The sequence below is a fragment of the Quercus robur genome, chromosome 11 (genome assembly GCF_932294415.1).
Source record: "Quercus robur chromosome 11, dhQueRobu3.1, whole genome shotgun sequence".
In the NCBI taxonomy this organism is placed as follows: Eukaryota; Viridiplantae; Streptophyta; class Magnoliopsida; order Fagales; family Fagaceae; genus Quercus; species Quercus robur.
The window spans coordinates 32,723,544-32,745,518 of NC_065544.1; the positions used below are offsets into that span (position 1 = coordinate 32,723,544).

Below are 21,975 nucleotides of genomic sequence, written 5' to 3' on the forward strand. Positions count from 1 at the left end.
TGATAGTCATTTTTATATTTTGTTAACTCTTTAAAAAAAATTTGTGAGGATATTATTAGGTATAAAATGTAAATTGTCCATGTTTTTCTAAAAAAAAATTATTGTGAAACACTTTTTTTTTTTTTTTTTTTAGGATTCATTTATTTTAGACTCTTTGGTTTTTGTATTTAATAACCCCACTTGGATGAATATTTATGATGTGGTTTCATATTTGATTCTAAAATTAAGAAATGAAACTCTTTAAGAATAAATAATTTAAGACACATGACACAAAATTGAAACTCTAATTTAGAATTTTAATTTGTGTTTCTCTCAACTTCACTTATTATTATTATTATTATTATATATATATATATAGATTAAATTGTAAATAATAAAAAATTGTAGTATTTTTGAAATGTATTATTTCCCCATCAGAACATGGTTCTATCAAGTCACTAGTGCATGGATCTATCAAAGACAATATACATATGGTGCTTGGGAAAAAAAAACAGATGAAAAACCGAAAAAGACCTCACTTTTAAATTACTTACTTTGAACGAGTCCATGCTTTGATTTGACGTGAAAGTTTTTGTATGAAATGGACAAAAGAATAAAACACAAACCTGATTACTTAACTAAACCCGTAACGTGATTCTCTAAAATAAAATATATAAAAAACACTTAGCCGGTAAGAGCATTAACATTCGAAAATGTTAAAAAATAAAAACCCTAAAAACTATTATCATCTAGTCACTAGTGCATAGATCTATCAAAAACAATATACATATTTTTTTTGCTGAATAAAAACAATATACATATGTTCATCAAAAAATAAAAAACAATATACATATGGTGCTTGGGAAAAAAAAAAAACAAAGGAGGAAAAACCGAAGAAGACCTCACACTTTTAAATTACTTACTTTGAACGAGTCCATGCTTTGATTTGACGTGAAAGTTTTTGTATGAAATGGACCAAATAATTAAACATAAACCTGAGTACTTAACTAAAACCCGTAACATGATTCTCTAAAATAAAATAAAAAATAAAAAAACACTTAGCCGGTAAGAGCATTAACATTAAAAAATTAATAAATAAATAAATAAAAAGCTATTTTGCATCCTCAAATACTACTTCTATTTTACCAATTTATTTTACAACACACCTTACATTGTAATTTTTATTTTTACATATAACCCAATAAAATAATATAAACTACCTAATAAAATAATAAAAAGTATTATTTTCTCTCTTTTTCCCCACTCATTTTTTTCTCTTCACACACAACCACATGTTAAAATAATATTTTTTTTTCAACCTATGAACAGTAGAGTTGCATATATGCAACCTTACTATTCATAGGTTGCAATTTTTTTTTTTTTTAAAGTTTGCAAATCCGGATGGAATGGTTTTGGGTGGCTTAGAGCATCTCCAGCAGATTAGCCAAATTTTTGTTCTGTTTGGAGAATGAATAGTGACTTTTACCTTTATTTACTCACTTTTTCAAATACACTTTCCAACAAACTCTCTATCTCATTCTCTATCTCATTTAAATATTATTTCTTCATTCATTATTTATTATTTTTTTAACAACTACACATCTTCTAACATTTTTTTATTCAACACCCAATTATTATAATAGAAAAAAAAAAGATTTGAAGAATGAACAGTAGCTCATCAGACCAAATGAGCTACTATTCATTAACAAAAAAAAATTTGATGTATAGAGAGGCTGTTGGAGCCTTTTTTTTGCTCTCACTCTATATTATAGAGAGTATTTTGCACCATTGAAGATGCTCTTAGGTTATAAAATAGTAATTGGGTGGTGTTTACACCCCCAATGCTAATGCTCTAACATAGCCAAAAAGTTTAGGATTATAAACTTTTATGCCACAATTTTGATGTAATAGATTATAAATGGTGGACAAAAGAGTGGTAAATTCATGTAAAAGTAATAAACAATCATTCATAGTCTATTACATAAAATAATTGTAGAAAAAGTGCAGTCTTAGAATTACTCTTTATTAAGTTCTTTCTCAAAAAAATTAAAAAACACACATTGAGTTACATACCAGAGAAGTTTCTACCACTACTTAATAATAGAAAATTTCTTTGTAAGGTTCAAGTCAACAACGAATAAGTAATAGGAACAAACCTAAAAAAAATTACGTTGTCCCCTTTACTATATCTTTTAACTATATATATATATATATATAGCCTTTGTCGACTTGGACTTGGTATAGTCTCTATTCCATGTATTAATTAATGAGAAATGCTAACGAGTGCCCTAAAAATCCAATTAAAGAAAATTTTTATGGGAAAAAAAAAAAGTAATTAATGTTTTTGACAGCTTTTTTTATTTCCCATAAAAGTGATGTCAAAACTTCCCTAAAATCTCGTTAGCATGACCCTTAATTAATTATGACAACTTCAAGCAGAATACTTTGTAGCTTCCAAATGCAAAAATGGCCCCCTTTCAAATCTTCTTCGTCTCCACTTTCTTCTACTTCCAGCTCCTTTTCACAGCATCAAGTGCTAAAAAATGCAAAACAACATATTGCGATGATTTTATCAGATCGCCGTCGATTGAATTCCCTTTTCAACTCAATACAACCTCTAGACAAGCCAAACGCTGTGGCTATCCTGGATTCAATCTCTCATGCAACAGCCGAAACCAAACGATTCTCACTCTCCCTTATTCCGGGGACTTCGTTGTGTATCACATTAATTACTTCTTGCAATCACTCCGTATTAAAGAGCCAGATGGCTGCCTTCCCAGACGATTCCTGAACCAAAGCTTCACTCTTTCTGGCTCTCCTTTCCACTTTGAGTTTTATATTGATAATAATAATTACACCTTCTACAACTGCTCCAAGGAGACGATCTATAAGCGTGCAAGACGGGTTCCTTGCCTTAGCGGCGACAACTTTACTGTCTGGAAGACTTCTTCCCCTTTTATGGAGCTACAGCAGCAGTGTCGGGTAATATTAAATGCACCAATTGAGGTCCAATTGACTTGGTTCGAGCCCAATTGTGTATACTGTGTTGAAGAATGTGCGTTCAAGAGTGATACTGGTCTGGAAGTTGGATGCTTTAATGTTGCGAGTACTGCTCCTACTCCTCCAACTCCAAGCACCGGAGGTATGTTTACTTGCTTCATCAAAATTGCTTTTCCTTATTTTTTTTCTTTTCGTCTTCTCTTAAAGGTTGATTCATTCAAAAAGAAATATATTCACAAAACAATAGGGCTTTCTCTTAGCTAGCGTAGCCTTTGCTGCAAGAGCAGGGACTTCAGATAATATATATACTTCTATGAACACAATGGAAATAGACTTGAAGTTCTGCATCCTTTAGCTTCCAGATTTTGTTAATTAATTCTGAAATCATTACTACACAAAATCATAAATCTCGATATGAACATGATGCTTACCTCTTTGAACAACCCAAGTATGTGTTGTCTTAAGGCTTTTGCAGACAGCTGCAATATCATAAAAAATAGTTTTGATTGCCAACTAGGTTGTGATATGTCTTATTTAGTTTACACAAAGTGGAGGAAAATGAAACGGTTGACTCACACAAACGTTAGTTAACTCCAACGGAAGACTAATCCTCCAATAGCAATTCTTGCTAAGTTTGGGAAAAAAATAATTGATTAGCTTTATTAACTTCATCAACAGTCATACATGTGAACTAATAGTTTCGATTACCGACAAGAATGTGTTGGATTTGTGCAAGAGAATTAAAGTTCTTGCTGGGAAAGTGAGACCACTTGTAGAGGATATTTGGCACTGATGAGAGAGAGTGAGAAGACTATTCCATTGTATGCATAAGCTCAATCCTCAATATGGAAGCTTATGTGAACATTTCCTGGTCTTGTACAATGTTGACTCTTATATTATTTTTTTTTTTTTTTCATTTTTCAAAAATAATACGTTCTAAAATTTTATCATGCTTAGCTGATATTAAAACTTAAAATGAAACATTTCTATTGTCTTTAATCCATTTGCATTTTACTGTTTTACATAGGCAATATGACGGTTAAACACACCTATATGTGATTATGCATTTGTATTATATCAAATTCAGGACTTACTTTGTTTCCTTAGAATAATTGGGATAAGGGAATTCAAATCCAAAAACTTCCCATGGGTGGAATTGAACAGTATTATTAAACCACAAGACTCTTGGCTAAATTACTATTATTGATATTTTTGTCAATGACTAAATTATTGTCATTTTTTTCTCTTTTAGGTCTTTCAATGAGTGCCAAGTATGGCATAGCCATAGGCGTGGGAATACCTGGACTGTTGTGCTTAATTTGGCTCACTTGTTACCGATGTAAGCGAGTTATGGTTAACAGCCAGATACCCCAACCTAACACACGACTCTCTACCTCAATTGTTCCACAACATATTGCCTTTGTAATGGGTCTTGATGGGCCTACAATAGAATCATACCCAAAGACTTTGCTTGGTGAGAGTCGAGAATTACCCAATCCCAATGATAACACTTGTCCCATATGTTTGTCCGAGTACAAACCCAAGGAGATGCTCAGGACTATACCAGAGTGTAATCACTATTTCCATGTTAATTGCATAGATGAGTGGCTAAAAATTAGTGCAACATGCCCTATTTGCCGGAATTCACCTTATTAGTATCCTCTTGCTACGTTTTCATCCTTGTTATCATTGTCATCATTATCATTTTTATTATTATCATATACACTATTTTGTTCTCCATTTTATATATAATATGTTTTATTTGGATTGATGGATTGATTGTGATTTTTTTATGTTATAAATGTGTAAATTATTTTTCTGAAGGAATAAATACATAAATAAATATTTTTATAATTTTTTTATGATATTGCTAAAAACTTGAATTGGAGCATCAGTAAAAGAGATAGAATCAAGTTGAGTATATTTATTTTGTGTAATGTTATTTTGGACTGAATTGACCGAAATGGACCGAATGCATCAAAGTGAGTCGAGCGAACCGAAGTGGACCAAATTGACTGAAGTGGACTAGATGGACCAAAGTAGACCAAATGTATGGAAATACTATGCCAATGTGGCTCAACAAGAGTGTAGCAATAAGAAATGTTACACTTAAGCTTTTAGATGAGCAGTATAGCCCAGGACACAAATGCAAATGTTTATTCGTAATTGAGGTGTATCTAGAAGATGAAGATGGTGCATCAATATGGATGAAGATGAAGTGGAGTATGAAGTCCTCAGCCATTTCTCTAGCAAGGAGTAAGGAGTTGGAAATCAATTATTGGTTGTGCATGGTTGACACTCCTCATTGACCCTAGTTCCACTCAAAATTTCGTGAGTACAAAACTGGCGCAAAGGGTTGGATAGTAATGGAACTAGGGGCATCTAACAGTTATGATAGCCTCGATATCCCCATCAGCAATACTAATAAATTTCCTGGGATGGGATGACACTCCCAACCATTCTATTTGGTAAAAAAGACAATCTCCATTCTCACGATGAAGAGTAGCGTATAGCTCAAGATGACGCCTCAAACTATCACAAGGCATGCTTGGCAGCCATAGTTGGAAGGAATTGGATAAAATTCTCTCAACATTTGGAGTTTCGTACAAATACCCCACTTTGCTTCTTTCCCACGAAAACATGATCACCACATTCCACTTAAGGGCAGACACCGATCTAGTTTGTGTGAAAAAAAACCCTATCGATATCCCCATCACCGAAAAGCAGAGTTGAAAGTCAAGTGAGTAGTGTCTTATAGGCATGTTAAAGGACAATATAATCTGACCCTCAATCAACTCCCTACCTCTCCAGTAATTTTAGTGAAAGAAAATTTAATACCAGAAATGCTTTAGTTCTTAAAATTAAATTGCCCCACTAACATCAACATACTGCTTTACATAACCCAAAAAACAAAAGTTCGCAATATAAATTACAGGATTCCTTTTGAAATGGTTTACAACTATTGCAAACATGTGAACAGACATGGTTGCTGATCAATTTTAGTTATAAGTGGGCTCTTATCTATTGCTTCAATCATGATTACCATGGACCTCGAATTTGAATCCCTGGAAAACCACCTAAACAGTTTGGCTTGTATGATGCCAAGGGCAACCACCAGGAGTTGTGCTAGGAGCCCAGGAGTATGGTCTGTAACTTCGGATGAGTAAACAGGTTTGCATTATTGGGTCAATCTGCTAGGACTTGTGGTCGCTTTCTCTAGGCTTGCCATGTATGTCATATAAACCGTCCACAGATATGAAAATGAATTGCTCACCAATGGCTGTCAAAATTAGAACAACACCATATTCACAAGTTAATAAACCATTTTTTTTCGTATGTGATGTGTTTTGACACGTGCAGTGATCAGATTAGAGGTCGCTAATTCTTCTCAGGACCTCACTCCTAATCACCTATACTGAATTACCTAGGTGACTCCTTGAGTAGTGTGAAATATTCAACACTGCCAACTGAAATATCAAATCCCCAACCCAAAAGTCCCCAACTAAGAAAATAAAAAAGAGCGAAAAATTCCCACCCCATTTTCTCTAGAAAAACATGCAAGGAAAAAGGTAGATGAAAATGAAGAGTACGTACTTGTAATTGGACAGGGATGAATCGGAATGTTATAAAATCACATATGGGCCAATACATTACACCATTGATCATAGTAGGGAGTAAGTCTCGCTTTAATCGAGCAACAATCTCAGTAATGTTTTCACCTGCATTTGGCATTATGGAAACCACTTAAAAAATTTTGCTATTGAATTGAAACATGCAAACAGTATATAACACATGATTTGGCGGACATCTATCAGTCCAAAAGGAGTTTGATGTTTATCTTGATCATTAGTGAAGACTTTCCTCTTAATAACACAAATTACAGACAACAATCTTGTTGCAAGCAGGAGAAATTTTGCAGGGAGCTTAACCCAAAATCAAACTCAGCGTGACTAAACTTAACTTTTTTTCTACCATCAACTTCCTATAATCAAGTCTAATAATCAGGTTAACCATTTACATTCACAATAGATTCGTAAACAACAACAACAACCAAGCCTGGGGAATGCTATGGATTCTCAACAAATTAATTAGTGACAATCACATATTCTTTTCTACCATTCTGTTCTATTCAAATTCCAGCTCTCCGTTAAGACTAGGATAACTTAAATCATCAAATTCACTTAAAATGATGTTACTAATCGATACGTATATTTGATAAAATCTATACTTAAAGAAACCAAAAGGATCATGATCAAATTTGGCATGACCATATTTTGGCAAGTAAATGGCATGCACAATCATCATTGAAAGAAAATTCTCTATCGTCAATTTATTGGCTAGTTAAATCTGGTTGCCAGCTCCAATCTTATGGCTTCAGAATGTGCATCATAAGTTGAACGAGGCATTTATTAAACTATAATTTCATCATCTAACATTTTTACACTTTGGACAAAATACTGACTACCTTAACCCCATTTTCAAAAGAAATCTCCACATCCTATACAGAGAAAGTCTTGAGTTCAACCCATTATTTGTTCTTTGCTAATTAGATAGTTTATATCAAAAATTGGAACATAAAGCCATATATAAATGGAGGTAAATGCCAAAGAAATCACAAAAAATAGTGCACATAGTCACATAAAAATATGAAATGCAATATTCATCATAAAACATTGTTTAGATAAAGAATCATGTGTACCTTGTAAAAATGCATTCACAGAGAAGAAAACAACAGTCATTGCAGGTCCATATAGTGCCTGCCCCATGACCATTTTCTTCAATGTAGAGAATAGATCTCGCTTTGGAAAGAGCTTTGACATGAAGTTGAACCAAAAATGTAGAGTAGGTCCTAAAATTACCATACCATATCCAGCCATGCGTAGTGTCCTCAAAAAATCATAAGATCCAGAAGAAGACAGTGCAATTGTCTACAAAAACGTTGATAGAAGAACCCTATATAAGAATATGCTAGAAGTAAAATAACTCCTTGAAGTATTTAATTCAACAAAATACACACACACTCACACAGATAATAGGCCTGCTACAAATAAATATGAGTACTCCTGAATTGGATTAAAAGCAAATGATACTTTATTATGTGAAGAATTGATTGACTTAAACGTGCAACAATAAATAAATAATATTCACCCAAAAAATATGTAAACAAAAATAATGGAATAGAAATAGAAGCAGCATGAAACAGTCAAGAGAGCATATCTTATGTTTTCAACCTGCAGTATCCAACAGCTATGGAGTCTATGGTGTATGTTAATTGAAACAATGCAGTTAAGTGGACCAGAATCAAGTGCTCCAAGGAAATTAGAACTACAAAGGGATCATATGGTATACATTAGGATGACCAAATTGGAAGATAATATCAAATCAAAAAAATTCATACATCTAACTGAAGAAAAAACATAAACAAGGAAATTTTAATTATCATAAGCCCTGAATAAAAGAGGAGTTTTTTTTTTGGATGAGTTAAAAGAGGAGCTTGATGCTGCCAATAAGTCTCTTAAGACAACACGTTGCCAAGGTTGAGCCTTAAGAGAGAGAGAGAGAGAGAGAGAGCAAAACCTAATAACCCAACTTCGCTTATATGCATGCAAGTTGTGCATACCACTTAACATTCACAAGACACAGGTACTTAGAAGCAAAGCAAGCTGGAGGAGGTCTACATGGACAAATCATGTATGCAGCAAGGTATATATGTATATATAAGAGTCATCACTCATCAGTCAGTTTATATCATGTAGCTACATATATATATTAGTATGTATGCATACATAAAATACTCAAAAGGTCAGAGCACCCTCTATGACAGAGAATTTGCCTCCAAGTTTGCTAAAGGAGGCCCTTAGAAAATTTCTAGGAGAAGTTTTCCATGAAAGCATCTAGAGGATGCTTGAAAATTTTCATGCAAAGATGCTTCACTAAGGCTATTTCATGTCTCAAAAGGGTCTGCCTTATTTCTACAGACATACAATTTGAGAAGGGAAGAGAAACTCAATGTTAGGAACCCATGGGTAAAACTCACCCTTGAAAACCGGCTTGCAAGGGGAGGGTGCCCAATAGCTTATAAACACATCCATGGGAGACATTAGGATCATAACATTTGACAGCTTTTAAACCAGTCAGGTGGCATGGAGCTCCAACTTTTTGGGATTTCCAAAATTGACTCAACAGTCAACACCCAAAGAAAGAAGCTCTTTCAGTAAAGAGAACCCTTGTAGTAATAATAAAATTTGCATTGCTACGTGCTCACACCTTCAACTAACGTAATCGCTAACTTTTACGAAGGACTGAGGGGATCTCAGTAACAATTTAACAAAAGCATGTATTTCAGGATGCAGGTAGGATCTCCACTCCGTAATTGTGTTAAGCGAATTCAATCACTTCTAATCATATTATCCCAAACAGCCCAAGTAATGGATACTATACAATAAGATAGTATCAGGCACAGATTATTCAATTAAGAAACATAACCCCCATTCCTATCAATTATGAAGCCTTCAACAATGGTTGAATTTTTTCTTTTTTTTACTTAGAGAACTAATTAGCTAAAAAATTGACAAAAAAGCATAAAACCCAACACACGTTGCTTCTAACTAAGGCTGTAAACGTTAATTAAACACTCCAAAATCGCACATTTTCTTCAACACTCAAACCGACAAATTAACAGAAACGACTTTTCTTTCTTTCTTTCTCGAGAACCAAACAGAGACTAGCACACGAAAACAAAAAGTAAAGGGGTTTTAGGTTTGAATTCATCACCTGAGAGGAAAGGTCAGCGGCTATGTAAATAAGCGAGGAAGTGATACTTTTCGTTAAGACTGGCCTAGACTTGATCCAACCCAAGTACCAACCCACCAACCCGATTTTCGAAGAAGAAGAAGAGAAGCGCGAGGAGAACAGAGACGAAGAAGAGTGCTCGTACTCTCGGGTTGATCTCCTGATGAAATCGGGTACCCGGAAATACGCTTTGGAGTGCTGCGTTTGGGTGCGCAGAAGAATCGGAGCTCGGGTCGGATCGGTGATCGGGTGGTGGTGGCTCTGTAGCAGGCGGGTTATGGTAGCATTTCTCCTGAAAGCGGCGCTCATTTTTGGGCGGCGAATGGAGATATGACTATTTACTAATTTGTAGTTGTAGCTGTGTTTTGGGTTTTTGGAGTTCGGAGGGGTTTACGTTTTTTAAAGGAGAGTCCAAAATATCATATTTAGGGGAAAAAGGGCAGTCTGAGCTGGATTTTAACTAAAACCTCTGAGAGTATCAAATCAACCTTCTACTCGCTTCCTTGTCCTCTAAAAATTTTATAATAAAATTCCCTTTTGGGGAAATGGGGTGAACCTATATAGCTACATTGCTATGTGTCGGGGCAATTAAGAAGAAAATGAATACCAGCACGCTTGCTAGTGAGGGATAGGAACCTAAAATTAAAGTTATGTTGGAAGTTTCTTACCACTAAGTTACCTAATGTATTGGCAAAAAAACAATTTTTATAATTTTGTTTTGGAAACTATTGAATATCAACCAATACTAGTAGGCTTAAGTGGTGTGTTAAACATGCCATTAAGATTTTATGAATTTAAAGATTGTATGTCAATTTCTTTGAAATTAACTTGGTTGGCATCTTAGAGAAACGGGGTTCAATATTTTTACATTAGTAAAGAATAAGATTGCCCTTCAAGTATTTTACATCTTAGAGAAATGTTATTGAGAGTTATTTCTCTTGTCAACTTATTTGCCTTTTTATCATTTTCGCGGGCAGTAATGTCAAATAAAAGAACGTAGGTAAGTCATGTAATCTTGGGTTTTTTTTTTTTTTTGGGGGGGGGGGGGAGTGGGGCTACTAATTCATGTGATCTTTGAGTTGATGCTACATTATTATATTTTTTGAGGGATGGATTGGGGTTGAAAGTGAAGATTGAGTGAGCTTTGATGAGATATAGATATAACATGTTGTTGTGGTGGGTCTTTTTTGTATTCTAGATTGGGTTGTTTCTTGCCGTACTGTGGCCCAATATCTGGGGTAGGAGAGCCAGGACTAACTCAATTGAAACTCACCTCAAGCCAGCTTATGCACAAACAGGGACCCCTTCACAGAAATCTTGGTTTCGTGCCCACGGCAGGGGATGCTGTCACAAAAACATTATGGCAGAAGACACATAATATAACAAGATAATAATAAAAAGATATGCTAACTAAAACGTTTGCTGTTAACCAAGGATAATATTTAAACAACTTTGCAACAGGAAAGAGACGTGATAATATGAGTATGGCAAAAATAGGTTAGCAATAATGAAAAGAACAATGTTTATGCCAAAATAGTCATGATAAAAGAGGGAAAGGGGATTGGTTTGTTAGACTTAGCTCCTTGGCAGACTTAAGTCCAAGAAGGGAACCAATCTCCAATGTGGGCAACCTCTCAGGGTAATCCTACCGTAGAAATTTCCCACTTTAGAAGAACGGGTCTAAGTGACTTATTCTCAAATCTCTTGGCTGACCAGAGGGTAGGTTTTTGAGCGGGAGAGAAAGGAGCAGTCTATTGGTGCATGTCTTATCACACTTTTATTTTCTCACTTTCCTTCCTACTCTCTCATTTTCTTTTTTTCTTTTGCTTACCCTTTCTGTTTTTCCTTCTAACTTTCTATTTCCTTCTATGCTTCTATTCTTTTTTTTTTTTTCCTCTTCCTTTGTTGTTGTTCACTATGCATAGCTAAGACTTTTTTATACTGCCTGCCATGATTAGATTTACCATTTTACCCCTCAACTTCTTTTGGCTTGTTGTGGGTGCCCTTCCTTGGCCACCCACTGGTCTGCTGGCTGCCCAGCTACCACCACTACCCTGGGTTGGCTATGGCACGTTCCATTCCCAGACAAAAAGGAAATTTGTTTTATTTTTCTTGCTTTTTGTAGTATTCCCATCCGAATAAGGGTTGGGTGCCTTCTCTCACTAACTCCTACTGCATGCACTTAGTGAATCCAGCTCATCTCTCCTTTTTCTGGGTGGTATGTCATCTCAGCAGGACATTTCCCCTAAAAGAGCTTGAGCGGGAATTCCAAAATAGACTTCCCCATTCTCCCCATCATCAAACCATACCCTCTCTTACCTCTGGCCCATGGCCCATCATGCCTATATTGGCTAGGTACAAGTGGGTGGTGTTTGAGCCTTATGCATGCTTCACTCCCATGTGAGTCCATGGTTTGTCTGCCGCTCATGCATTTGCCATTGCTTGTGAGTCTGTCTGGTCTTGTTGGGCATTTTTGCTGCTTATTTTTAACCTTTTATGGTGTGGGTGAGTCTGGGTCTTCATTATTTGAATCTCATTTCCTCCCTGGACTAGGTAATGAGATTCAAATAATGAAGACCCAACCAAATTAGGAAATGAGATTCAAATAATGAATTAGGAAAAAAAAAAAAAAAAAAAACTCAAACCAACCAAAAGTCTTGTAATTCAACTTGTATTTGATTGTGTTTTTCCACCGACGAATTCTATTAACTATATAAAAAGAGCCTATGCGCTCAACTACAGTGATTTTGGTTTATTCAACCAAACTTTTCACTCGCTTTTTTTTTTTTTTAATACCGTCTGAAGAGTCTGAACACGCTTTTTAACTTTTTTGTCTCCATATTAGCTGTTAAAATATTATCACAACAAATTGCCACAATATTTTCACAATTTTTGAGGTGTTAATTTTTTATAAGCTAAAATAAAATAAAAATATCATACCGAAACCAATCACAAATAAAAATAAATATATTGTGAAAAAAAAAAAGTTTGACATTCACAACACTTTTTTGTTCAATGTGTAAAGTAACAGTAGCAAAGCTACAATGATTTTGGTTTATCTAACCAAACTGTTTCACTCACGTTTTTTTTTTTTCTATATCCCTATATATAAAAAGCGTGAATGCGCAAACAGTAATGTTGTACAATGCTTTGGTTTGTTCAACCTGTGCGAATTGTTCATCGGGCTTTTTTTTTTTTTTTTTTTTCTTCGCTGGTATTGTTTATGCTTTTTTTATCTTTTCCTTTAAATATTTATTATTTATATGTGCATATACAGTTACACCAACTTAACAAATTCTTATAATATTTTTATAATTATTTGACAATCTGCACTGTTCATTGGCCTCTTTTTTTCTTTTCTTTTTTTCTTTTTTCACAATACACAGGTTTTGCTTGTGCTCTTTTTGTCTTTTCTTTTAAATATTTATATGTGCATATGCAGTTATACTGACACAACACATTCTTACAATATTTTCACAATTATTGAGGTATCAATTTTTTAAAGATTAAAATAAAATAAGAAACTGAGAATTACTACCATCTAAAACTCAAAATACGTGAAGAAAATTTTTTGGATGTTAAAATTTAGTGGGAGTGTTTTAGATATTACAAAATAAATATTTTAATAATCATAAGTTTTCATTGAGGTTTAACTAAAAGAATAACAATATGACATATTTGTTATTTTCCAAAATATTAAGGGAAAAATTGCTTGATTTTAAAGTTTGAAGAGTAATGCTATGTCCACAACATTTTCACAATAATTTTACAACAAATTTTATGTGGCAATGTATTTTTGATGGATAAAAAAATGATATCAGTAGTGGGCTCAGTTTAAAACCAATAACAACTTGTCATTTAGAATTTGTTCTAAACTTGTTATGGATGTAGCATTTCTCTCAAATAATATAAAAACAATATTTATTCGGATCCTGAAAATGAAGGTATTGTGAAAATGTTGAGATATTTTGTTGTATTCTTAGACTTCTTTTTTAGTATAGTCAAATTAGGTGAGCCAAATATCACGGTTTCACACACAATTTTCTTGTGTTGTCATTTTGTTTTGTTTTGTTTTTTTTAATGCATTATTTTAAAACCATTAATAATTTTTCACCGAAAATTTGCTGTGAAAATACTGTGGACATAAAAAATAAAATAATAATATCAAATTGAGACCTACCACAGTTGGAAATAAAAATAATATTGCAAAAATATGTTGTGACATTTTGTTGTGTTCCTAGGATTCTTTTTTGTGTGACATTTTGTTGTGTTCCTAGGCTTCATTTTTTGTATAGTCAAATTTGGTGGACCAAAATTCATTTTTTTAGGGACAATTTTTTTTTTTTTTTTGAAGCCGGAACTAACCAATTTTCATTAATTTAAAGCATTAGCATCCAAATAACAATTTTCTTCAATTGGCTTTTTATTTGTTTTTTTTTTTAATACACAATTAAAAGTGGTTAGCCAAATTGAAAATCAGTAACAATTTATCACCTAGGATTTATTTTACTCTAAAATAAAATAATAAAATATCAAACCAGAACCCATCATAGCTAGAAATAAAGAGGTACTATAAAAATATCGTGACATTTTGTTGCGTTCCTAGACTTCTTTTTTTACTTTAGTGAATTTGTTGAACCAAAATTCATTGTTTTATGCATATTTTTTTAGGTTGATTTTTTTTTAACACATTGTTTCAAGTTTTAAAATTAAAATAAAAAAAAAAAAAAAAAAAAAAAAAAAAAAAACACACACACACACATTGTTTTACACACACACACACACACAAATTGACGAAGTAGCACTTTCCTCCTTTATGTTTGAGGTAGTTTCATTCCCCCTAAACTAAATTTGAATAATTTCCTCATTTATATTTTGTAAATGAGCATATACTCCTATTGTTACTCTCTTAGTTAAATCCTAACAAAATCTTATAATTCTTAAAATATTCCATTATGCAATGTCTAAAATACTCCTACTAAATTTTAATGTCCAAAAAATTTCTTTGTGTATTTTGAATATTATGTGGTAGAATGATAGTCATACTTGAAAAGTTAGAATGATGATATATGGTGTTCTATTTGTTACCTAGTGAACACTAATTTATTAGATTTAAATCTTCTAGACTTATAATTTTATCTAATAGAAACTTTGATAACTGATGTCTTTTGTTATTTTGTTCTTTTTTAAATTTCTTTTTTTACTTAAAAGGGTGTTCATTAAAAATAAGTAAGCGAAACATCATAGTTAGACTCATAAAATAAGATGATAAAGAATGAAGTATGAATAATAAAATCTTCATTGTAGATGGTTACAAGTATTTAATTTGATGAAAATCTTCAAAAAAATTGTAACATATATCATCATTCATTGCAAAAATTTAAATATTGTGAAAAAAATGATGATATTCATTATCATTCTTTGTAACATTTTAGGTGAGTAGATATTACATTTAATAAATAGACTCTAAAAAATTGTCATAGTAAATCATTATTTAAATAGCTATTTTAAATTTAAGTACATGATTTCATATTTTTTCAACTAAAAAAATTTATATTAATTTTCCCACACAGGAAAGCATGAGGGAGAGAGTATGTTATTTTTGGTAACCCCGCGAGTACAAGTTCTGGAAAAGCGTGACGTACGTGGCGTCCTGTTATAGAAATAGAACTCTTTTGACTCGTCAATGAAATCAAATATTTTCCAGGAGTTCAGCTAAACCATCACTTTATGGACACGTGTTTGACTGTACCATACCCTCTCACGCCACGTGTATCTCCTTCCTACACGTTTCTTTCAAAGTTGAAACTACCAAAAATTAAATTTTTTTTTTTTTTAAATGTGAGTTTTTGCATGCTTGTCGGTTGTCCATGTATTCTGTTCTATTTTACAGTTAGAGTCCTGTCTTCTAGATTTTTTTTATTTATTTATTTTTTTTGTCAATGACCCAGCTTTTCTACCCAAATCGTGGCGACACCTCCAAGGCTCGAAACCTTTCTCACGAGATTTTTTTTTTTGGTTAAAAGGAACCATGTCATTATCAAACCAAAACAACCGAAGTTTTCTCACAAGACGCATGGAATCCTTTGATTCCTTTACAATATTATTAATATGGATTTTATTAAAAAAGCTTACACAAACATAAGTACATAATAATTAGGTTTTTAGTTTATATGTAAATTATATATGGAAAATATTAACGAGTGCCCTTAGGTCACTAGTTAATAATCCATATAAAGAAAGTTTTTATGGAAAATGAAAAAAAATAATTAATATTTTGACAGCTTTTTTCATTTCTCATAAAAGTGGTATCAAAATTTTTCTAAAGTGAATTATTAATGAGTGCCCTAAGAGTACTTGTTAACAAAATCAATTATATATAACTAATCAGTAACCCGTGCAATGTACTGTATAGTTAGCATATTTTAAATATCTTCACTTTATTCAATGTTACAATAAGTTAAAAAAAAAAAATTTAAAAGATTCAGAGTTTATAAATTAATGAAACAGAACAAAAAATATATAACTACACAATAGAAAAATATAAAAGAAATATGGCATACCCTTAAAAGAATAATCCATGGCTATAGTCTTTGAAATTTGCCAAATTGTTTCAAATATTAGCAAAAAATAACCCAAGAATTCAAAAGTTAAAACTTCTAAAAAGCAAAAAGAATTTAAAGAATTAGAAGATTCAATGCCTATAAATTATTGATATATATATATATATATATATATATGACTACACAATAGAAGAATATAAGAGAGAAAATATTCAATTAGCTAACGGAAACTCCAATTCGACATCCAACTTTAATGGAAAGAAAATTGTAATGGGATAGGAAGAAATTATGGACTAATAAATAAAAGTCAAATGCTGCAAGCTACAAAAGAAAACACAGTAAATTTAGCATACAATAACATAATCTATGGAAAATTATTGAGCTTATGAGTCCACTAAAATGGACCCATTGAAAGGCCGACCTAGAGAAGTAATCTAAAAATATAGAGCACTAAACAACTGATCACAATTATTTAGAAAAAATATCAGTATCTTTGTGGAGAGAGGCCAACTCATCAGCATGAATCTAAACAACATTGATTAAAAAAAATTTATAGAGAGTATTTGACTATTTTCTGTCTCTCTTAGTGTTTCTTTACTCCCTTGAGTTTAGCTTTAGGTTTTAAGAGTGTTTATATATTACTACTTAGTAGTACCTGTGTAGTAGTCGGTTTGTTTAGTTTCCTTTGGTCTTATGTAAAACTAATATGAAAGAGTCCCCAAAAAAAGTTAAAACTAATAAATAAGTTAAAATAAATTATAATATATTATTATAGATGATATACTTTGAGTTTGAGTCTAAGTTAGACTTGTTAGAGAGATAGAGTTTCGCTCTTTATTAAGTTTGGATTAAACAAAAATAATTTTGTTTAAAAAAAAATGATATTGATGAGTTTGAGTTTAAGTTGGACTTGTTAGAGAGATAGAGTTTCACTTGTTGTTAAGTTTGGATTAAACAAAAATAATTAATAAAATGATAATTTTATTTAAATATTGTGTTGACGTGGAAAATTGTGAGAGATTCAAAGATTTCGATTATATATATATATATATAGATTAGTGTATAACTCATGTATATACACAGTATAATTTAAAAAAAAAATTACAATTACACATATATATGAATTCAAATTATTCGTTCTCTTTTATTTATTTATATATTTTAATTTCTTTTGGATATACACATGAGTTTATTTTTTAATTTTGTCTATTAAGTTCTTGATGATTTATTTATATTAGCTTCTTCGTCTTTTGTACCTCATCAACTCACCTAGAATAAAAATTAAAAAAAAAAAAAAAAAAAAAACTTAAATAGGACACGTAGTGCAAAATTAGACAACAATTGGAATCCAATTGGAGTTTTTCTCAGCTTTACATATTAATATATACTAGTTTGTAACCCCATGCATATGCATAAATACACTTAAAGATATACAATAAGATGCATAATATAATTCCTATATATAATCTAAATACTATTGATAATCATTTTTATATTTTGTTAACTCCTTAAAAACTTTTGTAAGAATATTTTTAGGTATAAAATGTAAATTGTCTTCTTTTTTATTATTATTATTATTTTAATTCTAAACTCTTTGATTTTTGTACTTAATAACTCACTTAGATGAATATTTATGGTGTGGTCCCACATTTGATTCTAAAATTAAGAAATAAAACTTTTTAAGAATAAATAATTTAAGACACATGGCGCAAAATTAGAACTCTAATTTGAAATTCTAATTTGAGTTTCTTTTAGTTTCACCTATTATTATTATTATTATTATTATTATTATTGTTATATGTAGGAGTGATAGGCCCAGCAGTATGTATCTATGTATATATTGGGTCGAGGGCCCAATCCGAGGAACGTTAAGTAGTCCGAGGATAGATAAACATTGTCGTGGGAGTTCATGTTATTAAATGAAAAGGTGAAGTTTGGTCATAAGAGTCCAAGAAGTGGTTCGAGGATGAAAGCCTCATCGGCTGAGCAAAGCCGAGGTCCGATGGTGTTGTCTACCATCTAGGGCAAGGTTCCAAGAAGTTCTATTGATAAGAACGAACATCCTAGAAGCATAGGACAGAGGAGAGCCATATAATATCTAAGAGAAAGTTGCTACCATAGCATTGAATGCTCTGTAGCTAACTCTCTAGCCGCGTTAATGAGGAAGTGATACCTGAACAGTAATTTTCAACCTTACAACTACTCCCTAAAGACTTTAGGAAGGTGTTGATGGGACAAGGATCAACACCAACAATCTGATCTACACGTGGAGGGTAGAGATGAAATGAGGAAGATAGTATAAAATATAAGGGAGGCCTTGAGAGATAGGGATTGGAGAATTGAGAGAGAAATACTGTAGTAATAAGAACTGTACTTGTAAACAACTTCAAGAAATATAATCAAGAACTGATCTCCTTGGACTGTGCCGAGAACGATTTTCTTTAGATAGAACCTGTCTACTTTTACTTTATTGTCATTTGGATCCATTATAATTGCTACCTAACTCATTAGAACCTAGTTTTCCAACTCACTCTCTATAAATTCATTGTATTGGACTCTATGGGCCTAGATCCTCTTACTTTTTGGGCTTAGGACTCAAATTTTGTCCTTACAATTGGCGTCGTCTGTGGGAATTTCTTGTGTAATAGTGAGTGTAATGGTCAATTATGGTAGGTTTAGGTCCAAATCGAGAGGAATCCACGGGGTCCCAATGTCAAGATAATTTCCTCAATCTTGAGCGCAGAAGGGATTGGGAGGCTAGTGTGCATACCACCCATACTAGTAGGAGCCACTCTCGAGGTGGGAGTTACATCTCTCATGAGGAAAACGCTAGAGCCATGCAATTGGAGATTGATCATTTTAAGAGGAAGTTGCGCCGCGATCGGCGAAGGCGAACTCCCACCAACTCTAATGTTTCTTATGGTGATGAGGGGGATGGTAGCTACAAACCTAGGTCACGAACTCCCCCTAGTGAATATTTCTCGTGTGATGAGGATTACCACCATGAACGTAGGAACAAGAGCCCATCTTGCAAAGGCTTGGGAAACGATGCTATGAGCAAGGCGTTGAACCAAATTTCTAGGCCGCCTTTCACACACAAAATTGAAGGAGGAAAACTTCCTCGACGATTTACTTAGTCAACGTTCACCATATTCAATGGTTGAACAGACCTTGTAGAGCATATAAGTCACTTCAACTAGAGAATGACTGTCCACTCCAAGAATGAGGCCTTGATGTGCAAGGTGTTCCCGTTCAGTCTAGTGCCATTGGCAATGAGATAGTTTGATGGCCTGGGAGCAGGTTCTATAGATTCCTTTAAGGAACTTACCCGGGCGTTTGGGTCTCGCTTTTCAATGTCGACCTACTTGTTGAGCATGGTTTGAAAAAGTCCTTGACTGGGAAACCTGCTACTAGTGTACATCAGCTCATGGATCGAATTGATAAGTATAAGCAGGTCGAGGAAGACCAATAACAAAGGAAGGGGAAGGTTGAGGTTATCCCTTAGAAGAGGAGGGATTTCAAGTCAGATCGATACAACAATAACTGGCCCCGAGAGACTTTGCTGGGTAATCGGGGTCTACCAATACTCAAATGGTTAACACAGTGTTCCGAGAACCAGTACACCAAATTTTGAAGAAAATCAAGAACGAGCCATTCTTTAAACGGCTAAATAAGATGGGAGGCGATCCTATGAAGCGCAATTAAAGCCTTCACTGCTAATACCACCAAGACCGAGGGCACACCACAGAAGATTGTAGAACTTTATGGAATCACCTAGATCAACTAGTCCGAGAAGGAAGGTTGAAGTAATTTTTGTATCATCCCCATGGGCAAGGGGGCCAGGCAAGATCAGAACCTCGGAGAGATGCTTTTTTGAGAGCTCCTTTGGGCACAATTAATGTCATTCTCGTTGCTCTGGGGAGGACTAGTTCTCACCCGTCCAAGGTGATGTCTGAATTGGCCACCTGTCGAGGACTCTGGACATGAGCCGAAGTGGGCTAGGATGGAGATCCGACTAGCGTTGAGCTTCTCAGATGATGATAAGGTTGAAACCATATAACCACATGATGAAGCCCTAGTGGTCACCCTCAGGATAGGGGGTATGATGTGAAGAGGGTGCTAGTGGATCAAGGTAGTGGGGCAGAGATTATGTATCCTGATTTGTACAAAGGGCTAAACTTGAAGCTGGAGGATTTGACAAGTTATGATTCGCCTTTAATGGGCTCTGATGGGAAAGTTGTTATTCCTAAGGGGAAGTTTTTTAATTTTTGAAATTTTTTTGCATTTATTTTTAAATTTTCTAACTCGGGTCGGGTTCGAACGGATAGCAAGGAAATTATTTTTGTTCTCTATTTTTCGGCCTGTCCTGGCCCGTTTCGCCTTGAAATGAAACCTGGATGATGTTTTTCAATTTTTAAAAATTTTCTGCATTTATTTTTGAATTCTCTAACTTAGGTCGGGTTCGAACGGATAGGAAGGAAATTTTTTTTTTTATCTATTTTTCGGCCTGTCCTGACCCGTTTCGTCTTGAAATGAAGCCTAGATGACGTTTTTTAATTTTTAAAATTTTTTTGCATTTATTTTTGAATTCTCTAACTCGGGTAAGGTTCGAACGGATAGGAAAGAAATTTTTTTTGTTCTCTATTTTTCAGCCTGTCCTGACCCATTTCGTCTTGAAATGAAGCCTGGATGATGTTTTTTAATTTTTAAAATTTTTTTGCATTTATTTTTGAACTCTCTAACTCCGGTCGGGTTCGAACGGATAGGAAAGAAATTTTTTTTGTTATCTATTTTTCAGCCTGTCCTGACCCGTTTCATCTTGAAATGAAGCCTAGATGTTGTTTTTTAATTTTTTAAATTTTTTTGCACTTATTTTTGAATTTTCTAACTCGGGTCGGGTTCGAACATATAGGAAGAAATTTTTTTTTCTTCTCTATTTTTCGGCCTGCCTTCACCCGTTTCGTCTTGAAATGAAACCTGGATGATATTTTTAATTTTTAGAATTTTTCTGCATTTATTTTTGAACTTTCTAACTCAGGTCGGGTTCGAACGGATAGGAAGGAATTTTTTTTATTCTCTATTTTTCAGCCTGTCCTTACCCGTTTCGCCTTGAAATGAAGCCTGGAGGATGTTTTTTAATTTTTGAAATTTTTTTGCGTTTATTTCTGAATTCTCTAACTCAGGTCGGGTTCGAACGGATAGGAAGGAAATTTTTTTTCTTCTTTATTTTTCGGCCTTTCTTCACCCGTTTCGTCTTGAAATGAAACCTAGATAATGTTTTTTAATTTTTAGAATTTTTTTGCATTTATTTTTGAATTTTCTAACTCGGGTCGGGTTCGAACAGATAGGAAGGAAATTATTTTTGTTCTCTACTTTTCGGCCTGTCTTGGCCCAATTCGTCTTGAAATGATGCCTGGATGATGTTTTTTAATTTTTAAAATTTTTTTGCATTTATACTTGAATTTTCTAACTCGGGTCGGGTTCGAACGGATAGAAATGAAATTTTTTTGTTCTCTATTTTTCAGCCTGTCCTTGCCCGTTTCGCCTTGAAATGAAGCCTGGAGGATGTTTTTTAATTTTTGAATTTTTTACTCGGGTCGGGTTCGAACAGATAGGGAGGAAATTATTTTTGTTCTCTATT

At 33.4% G+C, this 21,975-nt stretch overlaps 2 protein-coding genes across 2 annotated transcripts; one reads left to right on the plus strand and one right to left on the minus strand.

The window, feature by feature from the left end:
* Positions 1-2,376: 2,376 nt before the first annotated feature.
* Positions 2,377-4,750, plus strand: LOC126707255 (RING-H2 finger protein ATL20-like). The gene is made up of 2 exons (XM_050406844.1): positions 2,377-3,121; positions 4,232-4,750. The coding sequence occupies exons 1-2, from the start codon at positions 2,446-2,448 to the stop codon at positions 4,633-4,635; spliced, it is 1,080 nt and encodes a 359-aa protein (XP_050262801.1). The 5' UTR covers positions 2,377-2,445; the 3' UTR covers positions 4,636-4,750.
* A 1,104-nt stretch (positions 4,751-5,854) lies between these two features.
* Positions 5,855-10,167, minus strand: LOC126706331 (uncharacterized). The gene is made up of 4 exons (XM_050405750.1): positions 9,754-10,167; positions 7,679-7,907; positions 6,574-6,698; positions 5,855-6,259 (listed from the first exon to the last, which is right to left on the minus strand). The coding sequence occupies exons 1-4, from the start codon at positions 10,078-10,080 to the stop codon at positions 6,158-6,160; spliced, it is 783 nt and encodes a 260-aa protein (XP_050261707.1). The 5' UTR covers positions 10,081-10,167; the 3' UTR covers positions 5,855-6,157.
* Between the last annotated feature and the right edge of the window lie 11,808 nt (positions 10,168-21,975).

Coding starts and splice junctions, on each gene's coding strand:
- LOC126707255 (XM_050406844.1), top strand. CDS start 2,446: ATGGCCCCCTTTCAAATCTTCTTCGTCTCCACTTTCTTCTACTTCCAG. Junction 3,122..4,231: donor TCCAACTCCAAGCACCGGAG/GTATGTTTACTT, acceptor TTTCTCTTTTAG/GTCTTTCAATGAGTGCCAAG.
- LOC126706331 (XM_050405750.1), bottom strand. CDS start 10,080: ATGAGCGCCGCTTTCAGGAGAAATGCTACCATAACCCGCCTGCTACAG. Junction 7,908..9,753: donor CCGCTGACCTTTCCTCTCAG/GTGATGAATTCA, acceptor ACGTTTTTGTAG/ACAATTGCACTGTCTTCTTC. Junction 6,260..6,573: donor TCATCCCTGTCCAATTACAA/GTACGTACTCTT, acceptor TAATTTTGACAG/CCATTGGTGAGCAATTCATT.